Source organism: Hetaerina americana, unplaced genomic scaffold (assembly GCF_022747635.1).
Source record: "Hetaerina americana unplaced genomic scaffold, ioHetAmer1.1.p SCAF_2, whole genome shotgun sequence".
Lineage (NCBI taxonomy): Eukaryota > Metazoa > Arthropoda > Insecta > Odonata > Calopterygidae > Hetaerina > Hetaerina americana.
Window position 1 is genome coordinate 17716620 of NW_027286763.1, and position 24694 is coordinate 17741313.

A 24694-nucleotide genomic window follows, 5' to 3' on the forward strand; every position below is an offset into this window, starting at 1 on the left:
TAAACATGTTTCAACTTGCAATGACTATTGCTGAGGAAATACTGAAGTCCAATAGGTATAACTTGTACCAAATTAATGCACAATAAGGTTTAAGCCTAAAATAAAATAATGAGTTTAATTTTTGTGCAATAAATAATACAAAAAAAATGTTCAGTCGCTCTTGATAGTACTACTGACCTTATATATGTCCTTTCACATAATCATATAAAGAGAACAATTTACTGAATTTTTAAACTGGCATGACTATTTGATTAGGTCATGATTTAATGAAACAGGTTTTATCACAGCTGCTAATGCTGCATTGACCATACTTGTTCTTCAAGGGCCATAAGTGTCAAATAATTTCAAAGAAGTTCTATTAATGATCATGGGAATCTAACAAAAAGAGATTTGTAGCAGCATATCAAAATAACTTTTAAATGCTTTTAATAAATATCAATTAAATAAAACAACAAGAAATTGGTATTCACTTTGAATTTTCCCCCTTTGCTTTGGTCATTGCTGACTTCAACAAATGCATTGACATTTCTCCTCTGGTTAGTGATAATAATAAAGCAGTGATTTCCAACCACCAGTATGTGAGTTTTCAGAAATACTTAGTTTCATTTGAGTATGACTGTCAGTGTTCCCAAAACAAACCCAGGATTTTTAACCATCAATATTTTATTCAATGTTTAAAAATTCAAACTGGACATTCTGGGAAGTAAGTTATTGCACACAATACCTACTATGGGATGAATCTAAATATGTGTGTGCTTAATACTGCAGTTTTTCAGTGTAATGTGGGACAGCCATCCCTACCTCTTGAGGTTCCCCCTGGATGCATAAGGGTAGGCCAAGAGGGGGGGCCTCCCAGGGGGAAGGGCCACAGCCAGCACTGGGAGGAGGTGCCTGTGAGACAGCCCCCAAAGCATAGTCCCTTCTGACACCAAGAGGGATGTCTGCAGAGCAGATGCAGCTTCTGAAATACAGATTGTACCTAAATTAAAAAGCATCTCTCGAAAAGGGAAATTATTCATATTGCAAAAAATTCCATAATGTGATAATCGCTATGCAAAAAAACAGCCAAAAATATCACAGAACAGTCAAGTTATAATGGAAGCATTGTGGATATGTAATCTTAGCCATTTCAGTTGAAAGTGGGCAAGAAGTATACAAAGTGAAACATTTTAGATTGGAGAATGTCTACACAATATGTGATAGTTTTTAGGGACCTTTAATAGGTGGAATACATATGACTAGTTCCTTAAGTGCTACACATTGCTTAAGTAAGGCAGGTAAGGAATTACAGCATAAATAACAAGTTGAAATTGCCTTAGCTGTGGACTCTTATCTCCAGCAGCATAACCGTTATCCAAGTAGTGGTTCATTTCAAAGCCGGATGGGAGCCAAAGAGAAGTTTTAACGACTTATTTCAAAGAAACTGCGGGAGATGCCGCAACAGTAACTTTTAACGGAGTCATCCGCTAATGTGCATTTCAATGCAACAATTTCAGAGCGTAAAAATCATTCGCCTTGACTGGGACTCGAACCCAGATCCCTCAATATCCGGTCGAGTGCTTTTCCCACTTAAGCTACCGTCGAGTGCTTTAGCCACTTAAGCTACCGTAGCTTAAGTGGCGGTAGCTTAAGTGGCTAAAGCACTCGACCGGATATTGAGGGATCTGGGTTCGAGTCCCAGTCAAGGCAAATGATTTTTACGCTCTGAAATTGTTGCATTTTAACGACTTATCAGCAGATCCCTAGTTCAAATCCATCTGATGCTTCCAACCAACACCAGATAAACCTAACATTTCATAGGATGTCAGAACCTTCTGGGAAACAGTATTTGGCGCTGAGAATGGAACTGCCACCTCCCCCCAATCTAAATGGTCCTGAATGTGTGACTGCCACATGGTGTAGGTTTTAACCAGGTGAGCCCCACTCTCATTTATCAAACCACCATGAATTGGAAGCTATGCTTTGGTTTTTATATGGTGCAGTACAAAACCTTATTGCTGTTATCCTGTGTACATTTTTTCGATAAAGATATCGTAGAACAACATTGGGGAGGTTATAAGCAAGATCTAATGAACTATTGATTACTTGATTATGCCTCATTGATGTCAGCATATAATTCCTGCTCATTTTTCACAAAGTATTTGTAATCTAAAATACAGCAATTATCAGAAGTTTTCAGACACAAAACTGCAATCTGATGACTCATTTGAATTTTGTTTACAATAAAATTCTATGGGAAAACATAGTATTGCTGTTAAACAGGATAAAATAATCATTCCATTTTCAGGTATTTGTTTTTAAGTAAAAGAATCTTTATTTTCAGAAACTGAAAGTCTTAACAAGATCCTTATGCAGGCACTGAAACTAAATTTTACTTTTCATCTCTGAAAACAAACTATGTTTTCAACCTAATTCAGCTCTTTTATGATTATACAGGGCCTACATGACAGAGATTTAGCTGATAAGAAATGAGTTCATAATATTGATGAAAAACTTAAAAAATGATCACAGATAATCACTAAAAGTAATAACTGCACGTGTTTATCCAATAAATTACAATTTATCCTCAATAATTGGCTGGCAGTTGTGATATTTACTCCCTATTAGTAAGAAAAGACATCCATTAGAAACCATGCTATTTGACCTCCATAATCTCAACACTGAAAAACTTGAGAATTCTTTGTATGATTGAAAACATTGTGCTTGCAGCTTCCCTCTCATTGGTCCTAAAGCTCACAAAAATAAATGATACCATAATAATAATTATTTTTTATTATGTTTTTACTATGTTACACATAAATGTGTGTATGATGGTAGATTAATAAGGTTGTAAAATCATAAGAAAGAAAAGGCTCTACATGTATGTTGGAGGAGAGTGCGAGAGAGTAGCAATAATAGTAATTATATTAAAACGTCCTTATTGGGGCAAGATTGAAACTAGATAGTGCATTCAGCCACCTAACCCCTCCTAATTTACTAGCATATATTCCCTAAGAACAGTTATAGCAAAGTGTGTAGACATTTTTACAGTGATTATCGGAAAATACAAAATAAAAAATTAAATGCTACATTGGAGAGAAATTGGATGGAGTGTTAGAAGATATGGAATTGTGGAAAAGCGTAAGGATTGTGGATAGATATCCTTGACGAAAAAATCCACTGCAGGAAAACACCCTCACAGGAAGGGGTTGGGAAGTGAAAAACGTGCGAAATCTATAGAGAAATCACTAATAGCAGTGAAAGGGTGATGCATATAATGAGAGAGAGAGAAAGGGACTACTTCGCCAGCCCCCTCCCTCCGCTCTCACCCGTGACCGTCTTGACGAACACGTCCTCCTCGTCCGCCTCCACGTCCGTGGTGGTAGAGCCGCCGCCGTAGGAGCGGTAGCGCCCGCCGCCGCCGCTCGATCCCCTCCGCCCCCCGCCGCTGCCCTGGCTCCCGCCGCCGCTCTTGGGCCGGTACGGCACGAACACGCCCCGGTAGAGGCGGCCGAAAGTGCCCTCGTGCAGCAGGGTGCGCGGACGCACGCTCGTGCTCGGCACCGTGAGGTGGCGCAGGCGCTCTGAAGGGTCACCGATCCGGGGATCGTGCAGCGTGCCCTGGTGCGGGAGAGAGAGAGCACGTGAGGGATACAAAGGGGCGAGGAAATCAAGCACGCGATGCACACCATCAATTCATCCAACAATTATCGTCGAATGCCTTCGTAGGATTTTTTTGGAGGGCTCAGGCGGTGGGAGGCGGGCGACACGCCTTTATCTTGATAGGCTCATATAATGTATGCATGCGTGCCTGTAAGTATGTGTCTGTGTGTGTGTGTATGTGTATATATATATATATATATATATATATATATATATATATATATATATATATATATATGTATATATACACATTCAAACACGAAATCCCGCCAAACGGCGAATAGATATAAGGAAAAGGGATAGGATGTGTATTCCTATCCCTTTTCCTTATATCTGTTTCTATATAAATGAGTGTATATATATATATATATATATATATATATATATATATATATATTTATATATCTTCGAAAAAGAAGGCTCTTCAGCGAGGACACAAATATGTAAAAACTTTGATTGAAACATTTATACACAGACGCGCGGAAAAAGTACCCAGAGATGAAGAGGGACCTTATGTAGAGTAGGATGCTGGAGTTACAAAATATTTATTTGGTAGTTGTGTCCATCCAAAAACCTACCTTAACCGGTAGATTACCTTATAATAATAATTACATATATATTTTTCCCCTCCCCGGACTACAACCTTGACGTGGTGGAAGGGCTTGTGCGTTCCGATGACCCCTAGAGCTGTGCTGGCGGGAGTAATAATAACTGCTCCTGGTAGGGTCACCCATGCCAGATAGGTCGAAGGTTAGGAGCCAGACGAAAGGTAGTCCACGCAGCGTCTGTTCCTCAGTGAGGCGGCTGCAATGGCGTCTGACCACAGTGGGGCGGCGAATAAGTGATGGTGTCACGTTAAAAACACTATTGAGGAAGACACCGCGAAACCACCTCAATTATTATTCCCAAGATCAACAAGATGGACTATACAGAGATTTTGAGTCCTGGCAACTACGGGGCTCGGCCCAATCGGCCGTGTGTCGTGCCCGACAGCGGGGGAGGCAAGGCTTCCGCGGTCGTCATCCCACAAAACCCTTTCAGGGGAAAACCAGCAGCAGCAGGACAGAAGACGCAGGAGAAGAAGACCAAATTAGTTAGAATAGGAACGTGGAATGTTAGGACAATGATGAGGACAGGGAAATTGGAGAACGTTAAGCGAGAGATGGAAAGGGGAAATATAGATATTTTAGGTCTATGCGAGGTGAGATGGAAGGATAGCGGGGATTACTGGAGTGATAATTATAGAATAATATACAGCGGCGGGGACGAGAGCCAACGAGGGGTTGCCATAGTATTAAATAAAGAAGTAGGAAGAAGCGTAGTCAACATAGAGCAGGTAACGGATAGATTATTACTAATAGAGATAAAAGCAGAACCGACGAAATTGGTTATTATTCAGGTATACATGCCATCGAGCAACCATAAGGAAGAAGAGGTCGATAGGATAAACGATCAGTTAAGGGACATAACCGCGTGTGTTCCTGCAGGGAAACATTTGATAGTGATGGGGGATTGGAATGCGACGGTAAGCGAAGGAAGAGATGGTGATGAGGTCGGGGAATACGGATTAGGCATGAGGAATGACCGCGGGGAGAATGCAGTTGAGTTCTGCAGAAGATAGGGGTTAGTCATCACCAACACTTGGTTTAGACACCACAAAAGACGCAGGTATGCATGGAAAATGCCAGGTGACTCAGAAAGGTATTAGCTAGATTATATCCTGGTTAGAAACAGGTTTAGGAACAGTTTGATAAATTCACACAGCTTCCCGGGAGCGGATGCGGACTCTGACCACAATTTAGTTGTTATGAAATGTAGCGTCGGTTTCAAAAAGATAAGGCAGGGGCGGTGAGTTAGAAAATGGAATGTAGAAGCATTAAGTGGTTTGAAAAGGAAGGAATACAAACCGGCGGTAGAGGAAATCATGAAGGATAGTAAAGAGCTAAGTACTATCGAAGACAAATGGGAAAGGGTTGTCTAAAGCCGCAAAAGACACTATTGGAAACGTTAACGCTAAAAGGACTAGGAAACCATGGATCACGGATGAGATGATTACAAAGATGGACGAGCGGCGAAAATTGAAGAATGTAAACACAGAATTAGGCAAAATGAAGTACAAAGAATTAAACCATAAATTGAGGCGGGCAACAAATAAAGCAAAAGAAGCATGGAGAAAGACGCAGTGCGAGGATATGGAAAGTCTGCAGAGGAAGGGTGAAATCGGTATGAGATAAGGCGGGTAAGGTAATAGTTGACGCAGGAAAGATCCAAGAGAGATGGAAGGAGTATATAGAAGAACTGTATAGTAAAGAACTCAGACCAACAAAGTTAGATATTGAAAAAGAAAATGACGTAGAGGAAGGCAGCTTAGGTCCAGGCATACTAGACAATGAGATAGAAAGGGCATTAAGGGAGATGAAACTAAATAAGGTCGTGGGGGTAGATAACATTCCCGTGGAACTTTTAAAATGCTTAGGAAAATGTGGGAGGAAGAGGCTATATGGGCTGATTCGTAGTATTTATGAGGAAGGAATCTGGCCGGAAGACTTTGTGAGATCAGTTTTAGTTCCTATTCCGAAAAAGATAAAGGCTACATCATGTGAGGACTACAGGACGATAAGTTATATATCCCACGCAGCTAAAGTTATTCTCAGGATCATAAACGAAAGGATAGAGAGTAGGGCAAATGATTACTTAGGGGAGGATCAGTTTGGGTTTAGGAAGGGGAGAGGTACGCGTGATGCCATTGCAGTAATGAGATTATTAATCGAGAGGAATATAGAATACAATCAGGAGGTATTTGCCTGTTTCGTAGATTTCGAAAAAGCGTTCGATAGAGTGAATTGGGAAAAACTAATGAGTATTCTGCAGAAAATAGGAATAGATTGGAGGTAAAGGAGGCTAATCCGCAACCTGTATACTACCTTGATCAAAAATTTCCCGGAATTTATTCAGAAAATTAAAAATACAAGTTTATTCATCTAAATCTATATTGTCCCCTTCAAAGTAATCCCCATCGACTGCAACACACTTATGCCAGCGCTTGATCCAATCCTCGAAACATTTTTTATATTCGGTTTTCGGTATGTCCATCAGTGCTTCCTGCGATTTTTCCATTACTTCCTCTCGGCTGCTAAAATGCGTTCCCCGTAATGGTTTTTTAACTCGATTGGACAGAAAGAAGTCACAGGGAGCCAAATCAGGTGAATTCGGTGGCTGTTGGATGGTATTTGTTGCATTTTTCGTCAAAAAATTACGAATAATGATAGCACTGTGCGACGGTGCGTTATCATGGTGCAAAATCCACGAGTTTTCTGCCCACATTTCTGGTCTCTTTCGGCGAATTGCTTCACGCAAACGTCTCATAACGCCCAAATAATACTCTTTGTTTACTGTCTGGCCTTCTGGCAAAAATTCATGATGCACTACACCGTTGTAATCCATGAAAACCGTCAGCATTGCCTTCTTTTTTGACTGAAAACGACGTGGTTTTTTTGGTCTCGGCTCATTTGGTGAACGCCATTCACTTGCCTGATGTCTGGATTGCGTGTCGTACTCATAAACCCACGTCTCGTCTCCAGTAATGATCCTTTTGATGAATGTGGGATCGGATTCAGCCTCGCAAATCATGTCTTTTGCGACGTCAACACGGTCTCTTTTTTGCATGAAATTGAGGTATTTTGGCACCAACTTTGCTGCTACACGACGGAAACCCAAATCATTAACCACAATGTCTTGGGCGGATCCATAGGCAATGTTCAAGTCCTCCGCTATTTCTCTGATGGTTAATTTGCGGTTATTGACCAACATTTCTTTTACTTTATCAATTTTTTCACCGACTTTCGATGTCGATGGTCTGCCACTGCGTTCATCATCTTCGATTGACTCACGACCACTTCTGAACCGCTCGTGCCACTGGTAAACGACCGTTTTTTTTAGAGAATCGTTGCCGAAACACTTTTCCAACATTTCCAACGTCCGTGCGCCACTAAATCCGTTTTTTACGCAAAATTTAATACAAGTTCGTTGTTGCAAATTTAAATCCATTTCTGAAATTGTAAAAAATCGCCAACACACACAGAGATAGATGTACTCTTGGCTACGTAACTTTTGCAAATGTCAAGTTATGACACTAAGATTTAAAGGGAATATCAACAACAGATGTACCAATTTAACAAAAAAAACAGAACTCAAATCGGAACGATGGGAGCGCCACACGGTGGTTATTCCGGGAACTTTTTGATCAAGGTAGTATGTCTCAGACTGCTCAGGTGCGGGTGGGGAACGGGGAGTCCGGATGGGCAGTGTTAGGAAGAGGTGTAAGGCAGGGTTGCCCATTATCACCGTTACTGTTCAACCTGTATGCAGAGGAAATGATTAGAGAGGATTTGAAGAACTGGAGGTAGGAATGAAAGTGGGCGGGGAATTCGTAAAATCAGTTAGGTTTGCTGATGACCAAGCTTTAGTTTGTCAGTCAACCAAGGGGTTGTAATCGTTGCTTAGTGAATTGGAAATTCACTGCCACAGGTATGGGATGAGAATCAATATATCAATATTAATAAAACAAAGGTTATGCGATTTTCTAGAAAGAAAAAGGCTAAGCTAAACATTAAAATAGGAGGGCAGAAACTAGAGCAGGTAGAATAGTTTACGTATCTCGGAAGTGTTTTGGACCAACACGGTGAAAGTAGTCGGGACGTAAGAAGAAGAATTTCGCTAGGCAAAGAGGCTTTCACAAGGAGGAGGGAGTTGATGAGAGGGACGTTGAGTAAGGATGTTAAGAAAACACTCGTAAAAACTTTGATATGGGGCGTAGCTATGTACGGCGCGGAAACGTGGTCATTGAAGCAGGAGGATGGACGTAGACTTGAGGCTTTTGAAATGTGGGTGTGGAGAAGAATGGAGAAGGTGAAAAGGACAGAGAAGAAAACAAATGAGGAAGTACTTGGTATGGTGGGCGAAGAGTGGGGTTTGTTGGGAGAAATTCTATGGAGGCAGGAAAAGCAAATGAAGGGGGTATTGATCGGCAGTGGGATGTTGAAGACTGTAATTGAGGGGAGAATGTTAGGCAAACGAGGAAAGGGAAGGAACAGGATAGGGATGTTGGACGGGATGAAGGGAGGAAGAAAGTACTCAGAGATGAAGAGGGACCTGATGTAGAGTAGGACGTTGTGTTTTGCTGGGGGTCACAAATTGTTGAATTAGTAACTTTGTCCATCCAAAAACCTACCTTAACCGGTAGATTACCTAATAATAATAATTTATTTATTTGGTATTCTAGAAGCTATGTCAGGTTTTAAATGGGAAGGACCTCTACAATTATACACGACGTATCTTCTAGCGACAATTTCTTTGCCTCTCCTATTTAAACATAACCTGAAATCTGACACTGCAGTTAGCCCCTCTTCATTTCTAAATACTTACTTACTTCCTCAATTCAGTGCGACATCCCTGTCCTATTCCTGCCCTTTCTTTGTTTTCCCTCTATTACAGGCTGCAACATCTCATTCCCCATCAGAACGCTCTGCATACTTCCTTCCTGCCTACTTTTGATTTTTTCCAGCCTTCCCCTCTCCCCCTACACCATACCTAGCCATTCCTCATTTGTTTTTATTTCTCTCCACTTCACCTTCCCCATCCTTCTCCATCCTGTTCCATCCTTCTTCACACTCACAATTTAAAAACCTCCAATTCAGCCTGTCATCCTGCTTCAATTACCATGTTTCAGCGCCGCACATAACCACGCTCATATCAAACTTTTGACGAGCCTCTTCTTAACATCCTTACTGAACGTCCCCGTCCTTCCTCCTTGTGAAAACTTCCATGTCTAATACCATTCTTCGTCTTATGTTCCTAATAATTTGATCATTTTGGTCCAAAACACAGCCGATATAGGAATACTGGTCTACCTGCTATAGTTTTTACCTTTCTATTTATACGCTTATCTCAGTCCTCTTTCTCGAAAATAGCATCATTCATATCATAATTCTCATCCCATACCTATCGCCCAGACCTTCCAATGCACGCACTCACCGACTAACTGAAGCTTGGTTACTCCCAAATTTAACTAATTTTATGACTCACCAACCGATTTTCATTTTCATCTCCAGTTCTTCCCATGCCTCTTTAATCATTTCCTCCACATATGCAAACATTGAACAGCACAGGTGATAACGAGCAACCCTATCTCACTCTTCTTCCTATATCTGCCCATCCGAACTCTCCATCCGCCGCTCGCACCTGAGCAGTTCGTGATATCTACAGGTTATGGATTATTCTCCTATCCCGCCAGTCTATTCCTATTTTCTTCCATACATTGAATTATTCCTCTCAGTTTTTATTTATTTATTTATATATACCCTGCAAGCCATCGCCAGGGTGTGTGGCAGGGGGTGAATACACACCGGAATAATTTTATCCTAACATAACCCTACCGCGGTCGAACAATGTTATAATGATCCCCTATCTTTCGTGGCAAAAATGACATCTTAAATCTGTCTGTACAGCACTGACATCTTAAATCTGTCTGTTCTACATATCTGTTCACTCTATCAAGCGCATTTTCGAAACCTACGAAATAGACATACACATTCTGATTGTATTCCATATACCTTTCTATTAGTGACCTCATTACTGCTATGCCATCTCCTGCATCCTGAATCTACACTTCCCGAAACGAAACTGACCATCCCCTAAGTAATCATTTGCCCTGCTTGTTGATGATCCATTGATGTACCGCTTTAGCTACTTGAGAAATCAGACTTATTGATCTGTACAAGTTCTTTTAGTCCTCACATATTGCTGCCTTTCCCTTTTTTGAAAAAGGAACTAACACTGATCTAACAAAGTCTTTCAGCAAATTCCTCCCTCATAAACGCTAAGAATCAGTCCATAAAAATTCTTCTTCCAAAATTTCCCCAAACTTTTAAATATTCTTGTTGGTAGTAAGTGATTGGGGCGCTTTAATGGGTGGAGAGTGAGGCAAAAAAAGTGGATAGGTGATAGAAAAAAGCGCTCATCGATGAACGAAAAGACATTATTCATTAAAAAAGATGGACATGGATAGAAAGGTAAAGATTGATAGATTGGAGAAGGATGTTTAAGAAGATAGGAAAGAGAAGGCAAAAGGATTAACAGAGAATTAAGCAATAGAGTAAAATCACTATATTTATAGATGTAAAACAGGAAAAGAATTACAAAAAATGTTCTGGAACCTTTTAATCGCTGGATATCTGACAATGAAAAATTAAAAAGATTGTTCCATTACCTGAGCATGATTTATTTTCAAAGAAGAAATGGCAGTTTTGTAAATATCAATAATTTAATAATTACGACCATAAGGGCTAATAATTATAATATCCCACGTCAAATTTCCTCAGAGATAACAGTGTTACAAATGCATTTTCGAAGATACAATTCATAAAAGCGAGTCGAACCGAAGCAGGCAATACGCACATGAGTTGACGCCATGGGGAACCACTCATGAATCTTCTAGTGGATGTGGATCATGCACACTCCGATGTGAGTTGTATTTATGAGGGCCGGGGTACGAGTATTATTCTAATGATTACCAAATGTCACAAGCTGGCTGTATGCTAGGTGATATGAGACATATTTATTTTATATGAAAACAAACAACATGCATTGGTAATTTGTACGTTTCACATATATGTGCAAATGATTTCAGGTAGTTGGACGGAGTCGCCACCGCCCTAGTCGTCTAAATGAGTGAGGTACAAGAATCTCGCGATCACATGGTAAGGATTGGACTATAAAACCAGTGTAAACAGCGAACGTTTTCCTTATCGCTTCTATTTAGCATAAAAAAGCTATTCAAAAGTCAGTCTCGAAGACTATTTGAGCACGTTCCTGTGTTTCACCGAAAATCTATAATAATTTTGAATAAACAGACACCTTTCCCGATTTGATGGCTTTGAGTGTTACTAGTCAACTTGCCAATTTGATGCCATTTGTTGTTAATCGTATATTTGCCAAAAGTCATTACGAGTTTGAGTTTAGCCCTGATTCATGAGTCCTGCGTGTAATCTCCGCTTTATTAATTACTTAAATTCAATGAAATAATACTTCGCAATCTATTTATGCTAGCGTGTGCACTAACACGGCTAATCAAGGAAATTGATGCTTATCCGGGAAGGATTCGAAGCAGACGAAATCCCAAGATAAATCGACGTAAGCAGACTATTTTAAACATTCGACGAGATCGCAATTCAAGAAAAAACAAGCGACTACGGACAGTCGGACGAAAATTTTGTTCTGTATTCACTTGTTTTCTACGTTCCCATATGTGTCGGTACATCGCTTGAAGAGTCGTGACAGTAGAGTCGGCCGAGCGCTGGGCTGCCAACTGGAGGACCCGATTTCGATTCAAGATGGGCGCACTCAGCTCCAACCCTAGGTGTAGGAGTTTTGCTGTAGTGACTACACAGAACATATAAAGAAGAAAGTTTGAATGCGTTCTAACATCTCTGACATATACTGAGACATCTCATCATCACCTACCTTTCTCACAAAGTTATTAGTAACGATAAATCATCGTTGTCCATTTTCCCGTATATCAAGTGACTTTGCCGGGAGATAGAGGAGAATTGACCGGGCCTTTGAAGCCTACAGAGGTGAAGATACATCCATACGGCGCTCATACGTAAAAAGATCGGAACATTAATGAAAAATCCAATTCTGGGATTTGAATCTAGACCACCGTGAAAAACCAGCACGAACATCCAACAGGAAAGAAAAGAGGAAACAAATGGAGAATATTAATTGCAGCTAGCAGACAATTATTTATGGTGGCTCGTGACGAGGAGCTCCGATTGCCCCCGACCTCTTCCTCCAGCGGGGTCGGGGATGGGAAATGGTTTGATTACCAAAGGCTGAGGCAAATGGCAGGGGGTGACATTTCTGCCGACGAGTGCGATGGTGCGTGACACAACGGGGTCGGAGAGGAAATGGGGCGAATTAGGGTCGAATGGCGCCTGTATGCCCCCTATCTCGAGACCGAAGGACATTGCGAGGGGCCACCCGCAGGGGAAGGAGAGGGTGAAAAGGCAGGCAAAGGGGGTGGAGCTGTAAGGGCTTTCTCCTCGTTGACATTTCCAAACCCATGTAAGCTAATCAACGCAGCATTTCCCAGAATTCCGGGGGACGCTTCCAAAGTCACTCAAACGGGGTCCTCGGGAGAAATTTGACCTCAGGGTTTATCGGAGCGTTTCCGGCCCACTCACGCTTCGAGCGTGTTGTGGGAATGGGGGGGGGGGTCCGGGGGAATGAGGTGGAATTGTTAGGGAGGAGAGCAACGGGATATCGGTTTCGGCCTCGGTCTGCTCCTCGCCCTCCGCTTTGGGTGGGAGGGTGTTTGCGGGGAGTGTAGGGGGCGGGGAGAAGGGGGGGGGGGAAAGGTTCACCCGAAGCCCTCGCGGATGAATGGCCGTAAGATTCGGCGGATATGTTTTCAAAAGGAGGCAGGTATTGAAATATTGGGTAGACGTTTGATGCACTGACGTGAATGGATGATGAAAAATGCGTTCCTTTTCACGCGGGGAAAGCTTTCCTTGATACTATTCAGTGAGCCGTGGGAAGAGGACGTCGAGTCCAGCCCACTCGTAGCCACCGAGAAATGAAAGAAATTCCATCGTGTATAAATTTCATGTCAAAAGTTTCGGATGAACCACACAAGTACGCATCAATATACATTTCACTTGCAGCACAAAAGAACACCTTTTTTAATAATTTCTTTGATGCATAGTCGCTTCTCAATCGAGAACCGTCTCCATGGTGATGAGCCTGTTTAGGAAATGTTTTGCTCACTACTCTTACTTTATATGTATAAAAGAACAGTTAAAATTGAAGTAAAAAAGTGCTTCTAAGACTTATGAGTCAAATTGAGTAGTTTCAGGCGTGATGTGGTGGAATTAAAACATAATATAGAACAGGTAGTAACAATTTTCCACTAGATAACTTTAATTCTACGACCGGGTTTCGAAGTAAGTATATTACATAATCACCTGAAGATGGGGTAATACATCGAAACGCGTTCGTGCAATCAAACTTATCCAGTGGAAAATTGTTACTATCTGTACCTTATTACTTAAAAGTCATTTCAGACAGAAGAAAATCTATAAAAGGAAGTCAATACTTCACATATATTTACATACAGAACGGATTTGAACCCGGGACCAGTTAGCCAGGCCAGCAGTGCATTGCATTACTCATAGAGCAAATTGTTTTGAAAACATTGTCCTTATGAAGGTAGATTGATTGCCGGATTGGATCGCGTGCAATGTAGAGGAGCTAGATTTGCAAACCGTTGTTATCATAAACTTAGTAACATATCCAAAATATTAGAGCAGTTAGGATGGGAATCACTCACGGAGCGAAAGTTAAATTACAGATTAAATCTCTTGGGTAATTTGAAACGACCTCTCTTTGGTAGTGATACTGAAAATCTATTATTACACTCATAGTACTACAGAAGGAGAGATCATGCTAATAAGAGAGATTAAAAGTAGAACAGATAGATTTAAGATGTCATTTATTCTACGAACGATAAGGGATCGGAATAACATTGCTCGACAGTGTTAGGGTTAAAAATATCTGGGTTAAAATTATTCTGATGTGTACTCACCCACTGCCACACACCCTAGCGGTGACTTGCCCTCTCATCAACTCCCTCCTCCTTGTGAAAGCCTCTTTGCCTAACTCAATTCTTCTCCTTACGGCCCTACTACTTTCACCATGTTGGTCCAAAACACTTCCGAGATACGTAAACTGTTCTACCTGCTCTAGTTTTTGCCCTCCTATTTTAATGTTTAGCTTAGCCTCTTTCTTTCTAGAAAATCGAAAAACCTTCGTTTTATTAATATTGATTTTCATCCCATACCTGTGGCAGTGAATTTTCAATTCACTCAGCAATGCTTGCAACCCCTTGGCTGACTGACAAACTAAAGCTTGGTCATCAGCAAAACTAACTGATTTTACGTATTCCCCGCCCACTTTCATTCCTACCTCCAGTTCTTCCCATGCCTCTTTAATCATTTCCTCTGCATACAGGTTGAACAGTAACGGTGATAGTGGGCAACCCTGCCTCACACCTCATCCTAACACTGCCCATCCGGACTCCCCGTTTCCCACCCGCAGGTGAGCAGTCTGAGACATGTACAGGTTGCGGATTAGCCTCCTTTACCTCCAATCTATTCCTATTTTCTGCAGAATACTCATTAGTTTTTCCCAATTCACTATATCAAACGCTTTTTCGAAATCTACGAAACAGGCAAATACCTCCTGATTGTATTCTATATTCCTCTCGATTAATAATCTCATTACTGCAATGGCATCACGCGTACCTCTCCCCTTCCTAAACCCAAACTGATCATCCCCTAAGTAATCATTTGCCCTACTCTCTATCCTTTTGTTTATGATCCTGAGAATAACTTTAGCTGCGTGGGATATATAACTTATCGTCCTGTAGTCCTCACATGATGTAGCCTTTATCTTTTTCGGAATAGGAACTAAAACTGATCTCACAAAGTCTTCCGGCCAGATTCCTTCCTCATAAATACTACGAATCAGCCCATATAGTCTCTTCCTCCCACATTTTCCTAACCATTTCAAGAATTTCGCGGGAATGATATCCACCCCCACAGTCTTATTTAGTTTCATCTCCCTTAATGCCCTTCCTATCTCATCGTCGAGTATGCCTGGACCTAAACTATTTTCCTCTACGTCATGTTCCTTTTCATTGTCTAACTTTGTTGGTCTAAGCTCTTTACTATACAGTTCTTCTATATACTCCTTCCATCTCTCTTGGATCTTTCCTGCGTCAACTATTACCTTACCCGCCTTATCTCATACCGATTTCACCCTTCCTCTGCAGACTTTCCATATCCTCGCACTGCGTCTTCCACCATGATTCTTTTGCTTTATTTGTTGCCCACCTCAATTTATTGTTTAATTCTTTGTACTTCATTTTGCCTAATTCTGTATTTACATTCTTCAATTTTCGCCGCTCATCCATCTTTGTAATCATCTCATCCGTGATCCATGGTTTCCTAGTCCTTTTAGTGTTAACGTTTCCAATAGTGTCTTTTGCGGCTTTAGACAACCCTTTCTTGAAACCTTCCCATTTTTCTTCGATGGTGCTTAGCTCTTTACCATCCTCCATGATATCCTCTACCACCTATTTGTATTCCTTCCTTTTCAAACCATTTAATGCTTCTACATTCCATTTTCTAAATCGCCGTCCCTGCCTTATCTTTTTGAAACGGGCGCTACATTTCATCACAACTAAATTGTGGTCGTAGTCCGCATCCGCTCCCGGGAAGCTGTGTGTATTGATCAAACTGTTCCTAAACCTGTCTCTAACCAGAATATAATCTAGCTGATACCTTTCTGAGTCACCTGGCATTTTTCATGTATACCTCCGTCTTTTGTAGTGTCTAAACCAAGTGTTGGTGATGACTAACCCGTCTCCTGCAGAACTCAACTGCTTTCTCCCCGCGGTCATTCCTCGTGCCTAAACCGTAGTCCCCGACCTCGTCACCATCTCTTCCTTCGCCTACCGTCGCATTCCAATCCCCCATCACTATCAAATGTTTCCCTGCAGGAACACACGCGATCATGTCCTCTAACTGATCGTATATCCTATCGACCTCTTCTTCCTTATGATTGCTTGGTGGCAAGCATACCTGAATAATAACCAATTTCGTCGGCTTTGCTTTTATCTCTACTAGTAATAATGTATCCGTTACCTGCTCTATGTTGACTACGCTTCTTCCTACTTCTTTATTTAATACTATGGCAACCCCTCGTTGGCTCTCGTCCCCGCCACTGTATATTATTCTATAATTGTCACTCCAGTAATCCCTGCTATCCTTCCAATTCACCTCGCAGAGACCTAAAATATCTATTTTTCCCCGTTCCATCTCTCGCTTAACATTTTCTAATTTCCCTGTCCTCATCATTGTCCTAACATTCCACGTTCCTATTCTAACTAATTTGGTCTTCTTCTCCTGCGTCTTCTGTCCTGCTGCTGCCGGTTTTCCCTTGAAAGGGTTTTGTTGGATGACGACCGCGGAAGCCATGCCTCCCCCGCTGCCGGGCACGACACACGGCCGATTGGGCCGAGCCCCGTAGTTGCCAGGACTCAAAATCTCTGTATAGTCCATCTTGTTGATCTTGGGAATGATAATTGAGGTGGTTTCGCGGTGTCTTCCTCAATAGTGTTTTTAACGTGACACCATCACTTATTGGCCGCCCCACTGGGGTCAGACGCCATTGCAGCCGCCTCACTGAGGAACAGACGCTGCGTGGACTACCTTTCGTCTGGCTCCTAACCTTCGACCTATCTGGCATGGGTGACCCTACTAGGAGCAATTATTATTATTCCCGCCAGCACAGCTGTAGGGGTCATCGGAACGCGCAAGCCCTTCCACCACGTTAAGGTTGTAGTCCGGGGAGGGATGTTTATATATATATATATACATGCGCACTCTCATGTATGTATACACACATAAACACAATTTTATATTTTAATTAGGTTATTCTTTTATTATGAGAATACTTTCCAACTGTTCGCATTGCTCTCTTACTCAATGAAAATTTTCGCTTTTTGCCGATATTTCAAGAGTGAATCTCCTACTTGGCTTTTGCTTTCAAAATGTTATGCTATGTAGACAGTAGTATTTTTTCCATTCAGCGCTGTGATGGATGAAAACAATTTAAAATAATTACCTGCAAACTAAATCATCAACCTCTCGTATAGCTGACGTTCAAAATATTTGCTAACAATTCTTTGAATTTATTTTCTTTCCAATGCCAATTGAAATGTTGAGGAAAATTTAATATTTCCATTTTTAATGGTTTAGTTAATTCTAATAAACGGCGAAACAAGATGGTCAAAATATTGGATATTTTCCTTTTCAATTTCAATTTCGCTCACTTCGTTTTCAGTTTACGTTGCAGTTGGCTGCAGACGTAAGCCAAACAAGTGTGCATTAGCACGGCTCGAACGATATTTTGTAAGTCTTTATCGATTTTATATTCAAGGTGCGTATAAATAGGTAAATATCCCATTGTTTACCATGACATGATAGAAAACGTGTGAAACTTGGCGTCGGAAATTAGAAAATATATTAGACCCCATGTCAACATTTCCATAATTCTGATTTCCTCATAATTGCGTTTACAATATTTAAATCTTCATCTTGAAATCCTATTTTGTAAACAGTGATAAAAATTTATTTTTAAAAATTGATTTTTGTAGCAGTCGTTAACAAGTTTATTTATTGAAGCATTTATTCAATGTCTGCAAATAGACTTAAAATAATTAATTGATTTCTGAACACCTAGAATAATCGTGAGTGAGAGGCGTATATTAAGAACTTTATCAACTCATTAAACTGCAACTTGTGCGGACTTATGCTATGGATAACCTTCCCATCCAAAAATATGTGCAAAGAAAATATAAAATTTTTACTGCATTGTTGCTTTTATTTTTTCACATTTTGATTAAAATATCCCACGTTTTTTTGCATGATCACTTAGAAGTGACCATTAAAGAGTGAAGACCTTCGGTTTTCTGCCATTATTTCGAGCTATGGAGTGACACGATTTGCGTGGACCTAGCGGAGGTTTTCTGCGTCCGGGGGAGGGTGGGGGTGGAAAGGGGGTCTGCAGGATATGTCGAGGAAGTGGCCGACGGAGCCTCCCTTACCATTCCGCATCCCTCTCACCCACTCTCCACTTCTTCCCCGACTTTGTCTCCATGGGAACCTTCCCAGGGGGAGTGGGGCTGGGGAACTGGAGGACGGTACACATCCCTTTCCCGCGCGCGCACAATCGAAGAGTTAACCGAGACGCTCTTCGACGGCGAAGAGGCGAGGGGTGGCAGGGAGGTAAGGGGAGAAAGGATGCCTTTTTCTTCGCACACATTTCAACCACCAATCACCGCCACCCCACCCGCTCCTTTCACCCCCATCCTCCCGCCTCCTTCCGCCCGCTCTCCTCCTGCCGAGTCTCTCGCAGTGATTTTACGCCGACTTCGTAATACTGGCGTCTGACTGAAGCAGGGTTCTTTATGCTTGCTTTTTGTCTGGGTGAAAACTCTCGGATGGAAACCTCTCATTTATGTGGGGGAATATCTCCTTAATTTCTTTTATTGATAAATTTACCGGGTAGCAATTTTATATCTTGTTATTTCTTAGCTATACGAATTTATGGAAAATTTGCCTGTAGTAGGAATCCACTTCGCACAGCAAAAAATGTTTGAACAAGAGAAACAGCTGCTCTTGCAAAATAATTCCTGCCGTGAGAGCCAATGATTCTGTCTTAATGTTTAAAAGTTTAAGTTGTACCAAATGGTAATTTATTCTAGTAAGTGCAATAAGCACCCATTGATAATTACCTTATTTTAACTTCTCCTTTTTCTTTAAAAGTTGGTTACTTTCTTTTAGATCAATTCTTTTATGTCTTTCGTATCATTTCCGACGTTGAATTTTGAACCTTGCAGCCAATAATGACAGGTTTACGAGTGCTGGTAATAAACACCAAGCAACTAATCACATTGAGCTGAAATGGGCAAAGAACATGCGAAAAACAACATACATGAATCTCATTGACTTGCCCTTGAAACTCAGTAAGTCACATGTAGTTCGCTGCGTCATCATTTTGCCAATCCTGCGAAACATTTTATATTTGACGTTCTGCATATATATATATATACATTTTCTTTCTAATGCAGATGTATATATAAATTGAGTAGCTTCAGCCGTGATGTGGTGGAAGTCGAACATAATGATTAACTGATTGAAGCACTTTTCCACTTGATAAAACTTTTTTATATTTACGACCAGGTTTCGATGTATCACATCATCATCATCATCATTGACTTGATGATGATGTAATACATCGAAACCCGGTCGTAAATATAAAAAAGTTTTACCAAGTGGAAAAGTGCTTCAATCAGTTATTCAGATGTATACACATCAGGATTCACCTTGAGTTCTCTATAGTTAATCTGATTCTATGTTAGTAACTTTGGAGGAGAGAGTTACTCCACCATCTAGAAGCCGCCGGAAGACATCTATGCGTTGCTATTTGATCTCTTGCAAAATATTGTTCTTGGGTCCATCCCTCGCTCCCCAATGTCCTGCCAGTATCCGACCAACCGGCTAATTTTCCTTAACTCTCCGAGGAGCAGCTTCAAGGCATCTCCCCTTCTTCCGCTCTCTTTTGTTCGTCTCAGTGCCATTGAGTTCGGAGGCGGACGACCAATTCTAACCCTCACAATTCATTTATCAAGGCATTCATTCATTTCTCCCCCTTCCAAGGATGTGCTCGTTTTCCACCCCCCCCATTTCCTAAAAACTACCCTCGCATTACCTTCCCCAACACCAATTTGCGCTTCTTCTCAAATAGAAGGTGTAATCGCTTCCTCTAGCTCACCCCTATTCTTCCCTTTCGTATTCATATTCCTCCTGAATATTCCTCACCAGCCACATCCATAAGCCTTTGGGTTGGTTGGGGGAACCTATAATCACGCACACAGCGAATTGAAATGGCCAATCAAACCGCTCTCGAGGTTTCTCGACAGCTATGCTTATCGAATGAAAATTAATCACGGAGATTGCTAGGGTACCATAACTACGAAACTACTGCCACCTTCACTGAGGAGCAACTTACAATTTAATGCTATACTCCTATAAAAATTTATTTAAATAAAATAATAGGATGACAGGCGGTGTGATATGATTGTTTTTTATCGGAAATCGTAAAAATAAATTCCTTCCACCACATAACATATGATTTTTCTCTGTAAACCTTTTTCTAGTAAAAATTAACAATTACTATTATTACATTTGAAGATTTTTTAATACGGGGTGTTTCAAAATGAATAATGGAGTTTTAAAATTTTTAGTGTTTATTACATTTATCTAACAATTATTAATTATACATTATATGAATGAGCTCAACTCAAACAGTTCTGTTATTAAACCTGTGCACGAACTGTTTTTCCTGTCGTCCGTAAGAGAGAGCTAGGAGCAAAAACGGCGACTAGTGAATAGAAAGTTTTTTTTGATTTACAATTTGCAAGGACTGAATCTGTAGTTGGAGTGCAACGTTCACGCGATTTCAGGCCATGTGATTTTTACCTTCGGGGGTTAGTGTGTATGTGCCTCCACTACCAGACTTAAGAAACAGGACTGAAGCAATTGTTGCAAAAATTACTCCTGACACACTGATTGAGGTTTGGGAAGAACTCGCCAATCGATTCGATGTGTATCGCGTGGCAAATGGTGCTTACACTGAACACTTAAAGGAAAAGTTGTTTGAGTTGTTCTTTTATTTGACGTATAGTTTATAATTGTGAATTAAATGCAATAAACATTACTAAGAGTTAAACTCCGATATTCATTTATAAATCCCATGTTTCATTATTACCATATTTAGTCATTATTACGCGAGTAAAACATAAACAAAAAAAATAACTTTCAATAAAATTTAAGTGAGAAATCGTGCGTAAGCACAAGCATAAGGACATCGTTCAACAATTAAAGTGAGTGGAAGAAATATTATTTCTGAAAACAAGATGATATTTAGAAGACCGATTGCCCTTTATTTTCCCTGGTATAACTATCGAAAAGAAACCTTTTAGAGCAAATAAAGAAGACAATTGGAAACATTTAAGACTTCTATTTTGGACCTCAATATTATTGCAAGTGGTATTTTTATTCCGATAAATTTATACTGGGTGATAGCCAATTGATAACAGCGTTTTAAATTCATTTCATCTACCTTCAATAATGTTATGAAAACTAATCATACCAAATAATTATTTGTAATTGACTATCACTTTTTATTAAGTTTTAGAGGACGTCATGAACTTTATGGAGAAAGTTATTAATTGAGCATATTATATTTTTTGTTTCTTGAAAAATATTGATTTGAATATTTGAGGTTAGAAACTAAAGAAACATTTGTAACATTCTTTAATCAGAGTTCTTTGATGCATTTTCAAGCCACATGTCCCTCTGTATTTCATTCGCAAATGAAGGGTCCATTAAGTCCGCTCTTGCAGGCTTGATCTCCCTTCTCGTGGATGAAAAATCATATGGCATACTAGTTTTAGTCTTTTTAATAATCTTCAGCCTGCCCCATTTTTAAGGTATTCACTACTTTTTTATTCCATGTGCCAATCTCTGTTATTTATGTACGATGTACAAATGAATATAGTCTAATGTTATTTAAGTTCCACTTTTAGTTACTGCATTAAAATAATTTGCTTTCATATGCAAGTTTTCACACATGCGAGTAGTTATTTGCTGTTAAAGACTGCATTTATTAAATTCATTTAAAAATTCAAAGCCTGTGACTTTCATGCATGGCGCAGACCCAAAGAGCCGTAAACTCTTGCAACCCGCACGACATTTAAGACATGCGGAAGTATCTGAGAAGTGACAGGGGCTACTGGTGCAGTTCATGACGAATTCCTTCATGTTTTAAGTCTTCAAATTAAACCTTGAATTTCAATTCCGAAAAAATTATTTAAATATAATCATAATGAACATATCAGTAACTTATGAATTTCTCTCAGCTCTTATTCATGTTTTATTTTCCTCTGGAGGAGTACCGCGTAATTACTGTAAAAAGATATATGTAATCTTCTACTGGCCAAATATCTTTGTACTATATAATTAATTCACTGAACAAATAGAGATTTTGCACATAAGTCTCAAAGATAATTTAAACTGCTGTGGAGTCAGGAAAAATATGCCAACTGGATTAAACTTACATCGTCTTTGAACAAGTGAAAACAATATGGAGTTCTACAGTAAAATGGAGCATTGTTAATTTTGTCGAAATTATGTAATACCTTCAGCTTTAAAAGCGATATTTACCATACATATTATAAATTCCCTTAGAAATGTATACTTATTTTGCATTACACCTAATTAACAGATGCCTTCTAGACACAATGGTATCAACTTGGGAATTTCGGGTACTACTCAAACGTTTTCCTATTTAGAAGATCTCAGGACTTTCGTCAAGGAATTTTGCAAGATAGCATAATTACTACACCAATAAAAATGATGTGCAATTATTCATATTATAGAAAGGAAAACTACCTTTTAACTCTTTTCCAAGCATTCATCGCATATATTATGGATCACAATGCAATGCCATTCGATAGAATACACAGAATGTAATGTAAATATTATTTGGTACTGAAATAGATAAAACACTTAGGAAAGTGAAGGCTCAGTGTTCGTACTGTTGCGAAGAAGATTAATTAAAATAGTTTCTTGTTTCTTCAATATATTTCAGTAATTCTTGTTCAATTTCTTCTTATTCATCGAGCAAGAAAATTCTTCAATTTATTCTAGAATACAAACGCAAAACCCGTTAACATGCCAAATCATCATGTGGTTTAGCGATTCATTACCAAATAATATGTGTATATCAAATACTGGGTGTTCTAACGAAGTATAGGTAAAGACATTTTACATTTATTATTAATGAAAATGCATTATTTTTTACTGTATTGCCATATAAATTTACATTAAGTCACATTTGTCAGACAATTAGACATTGATATTCCACCAATATTTACCTCTTTCTCTCACAGTTGAGGCGAACGAAGCCTCTGCCAGATCACAATCTATCCTCCCCTAACTCGCTCCAATCTTCCCTTCCGTCGTCTTCCTTTCATTCCTTCATTGCCGGACGTTTCCAAACGGCACAATAAAAAAGGAGAGTAGAGAAGGGGGGGGGGATGGGAGGACGAAAGAGGGAATTCCTATTACGGGAAAAGAACGAGAGGATGTCCTTCCTCCTCATATTCTAAGAAAATATCCCATGTACGCGTAAAAAATAAAGAGCGTCATAGCATCCCAATGGGGGCTTCAACGAGGCCATTCCATTCGAATCATTCTTTTCCGCAAGAGGGCGCCCCATCTGCTGCTCTAAAACATTTTTTTACGTATCGCACGCGAAAGTGGTCTCCAGTTCCTTTCTCCCTCCCTCACCCCTCCCAGATCACTTCCATACGTTTACCTCCCCCTCTCTCTATCTCTCTCTCTGTTACTCATAAAAGTATTGCCCTAATATTTCCACGGGAGTATCTTTCTTCCACCTTTACCTCCCTTTTCAATTAAGTAAACAATTATTTTTGGATCTGAGGTTCACCTTTGTTACCCCGTGGGTGAATGGAAGCGGAAGCGTGAAGAGTTTAATACTTCAATTTTGCCTCGAATCAGGACGACAGAAGGACAGAAGAGTTGTGGCGTTCTATTGGTGGCGTTTGGATTTAGGTCCGATGGTAAGATACATGGATTAATTATGCAGTGAACTAGTGGTAGATGCCAATTGATGATTCATTGCGAGGGATCCTTGAGGGTACGTAGTATTCTAACTTCCCCAGAACTTTTATACCGACGCCTAAACAGATGTACTTAGACAAGTGGAGGAGGAGGTTATCAGAAATGGATTCCGTTCACAAAAAGTCGGAGTGTATTGCACTGATTAAAATATTAACCATGAAAAGAAGTAGTAGAAACATTTTAAAATCAAAATCAGATTATGCCCGAAAAACTCATGCTTACACCGACAGCAAGAATTGCTCGCTAAATGAAGAGAATTTGGAGTGAAAATAAAAGAGTTGGCTAATCGGTAAAAAGGCTAACGTTTAACTTCAAAACACGATGAAATTAGACCCTGTTGAATTGAAAAAGAAATATCAGCATAAATATTTAACAGATGGCCTGGTATTTCATAAGAGTATCTCACCATTTTCTAAAACAGAGTTACAATCGGAGTCAAGGATCCTAGATATCACCGATAGATTTCCTTCCTCTATGTAAAACTTCTAAACATTTCTGTTATGATGAGGATAGTAAAGCAGCTTCTTATCCTTGCTCAATACATCAATGCCACTGCTGACACAGTAAAAAAGATATGCTCATCTAAATGAGTTTCAACCTCTTCCTATAAATGCTGGCAACATTGACGATATGGGAGTTCGATTTCTGAATTAGCCTCG

General features: G+C 40.1%; 1 protein-coding gene across 1 annotated transcript in view; it reads right to left on the bottom strand.

The window, feature by feature from the left end:
• LOC139687589 (tyrosine-protein kinase Dnt-like) overlaps positions 1–24694 on the bottom strand; it is a 772241-nt gene that overhangs the window by 9192 nt on the left and 738355 nt on the right. Inside the window, exons 9-10 of the mRNA XM_071584808.1 lie at positions 3309–3600; positions 802–961 (exon numbers count right to left, since the gene is read on the bottom strand). Coding sequence (XP_071440909.1) covers positions 802–961; positions 3309–3600 — 452 coding nt within the window. The remainder of the gene's footprint in view (positions 1–801; positions 962–3308; positions 3601–24694) is intronic.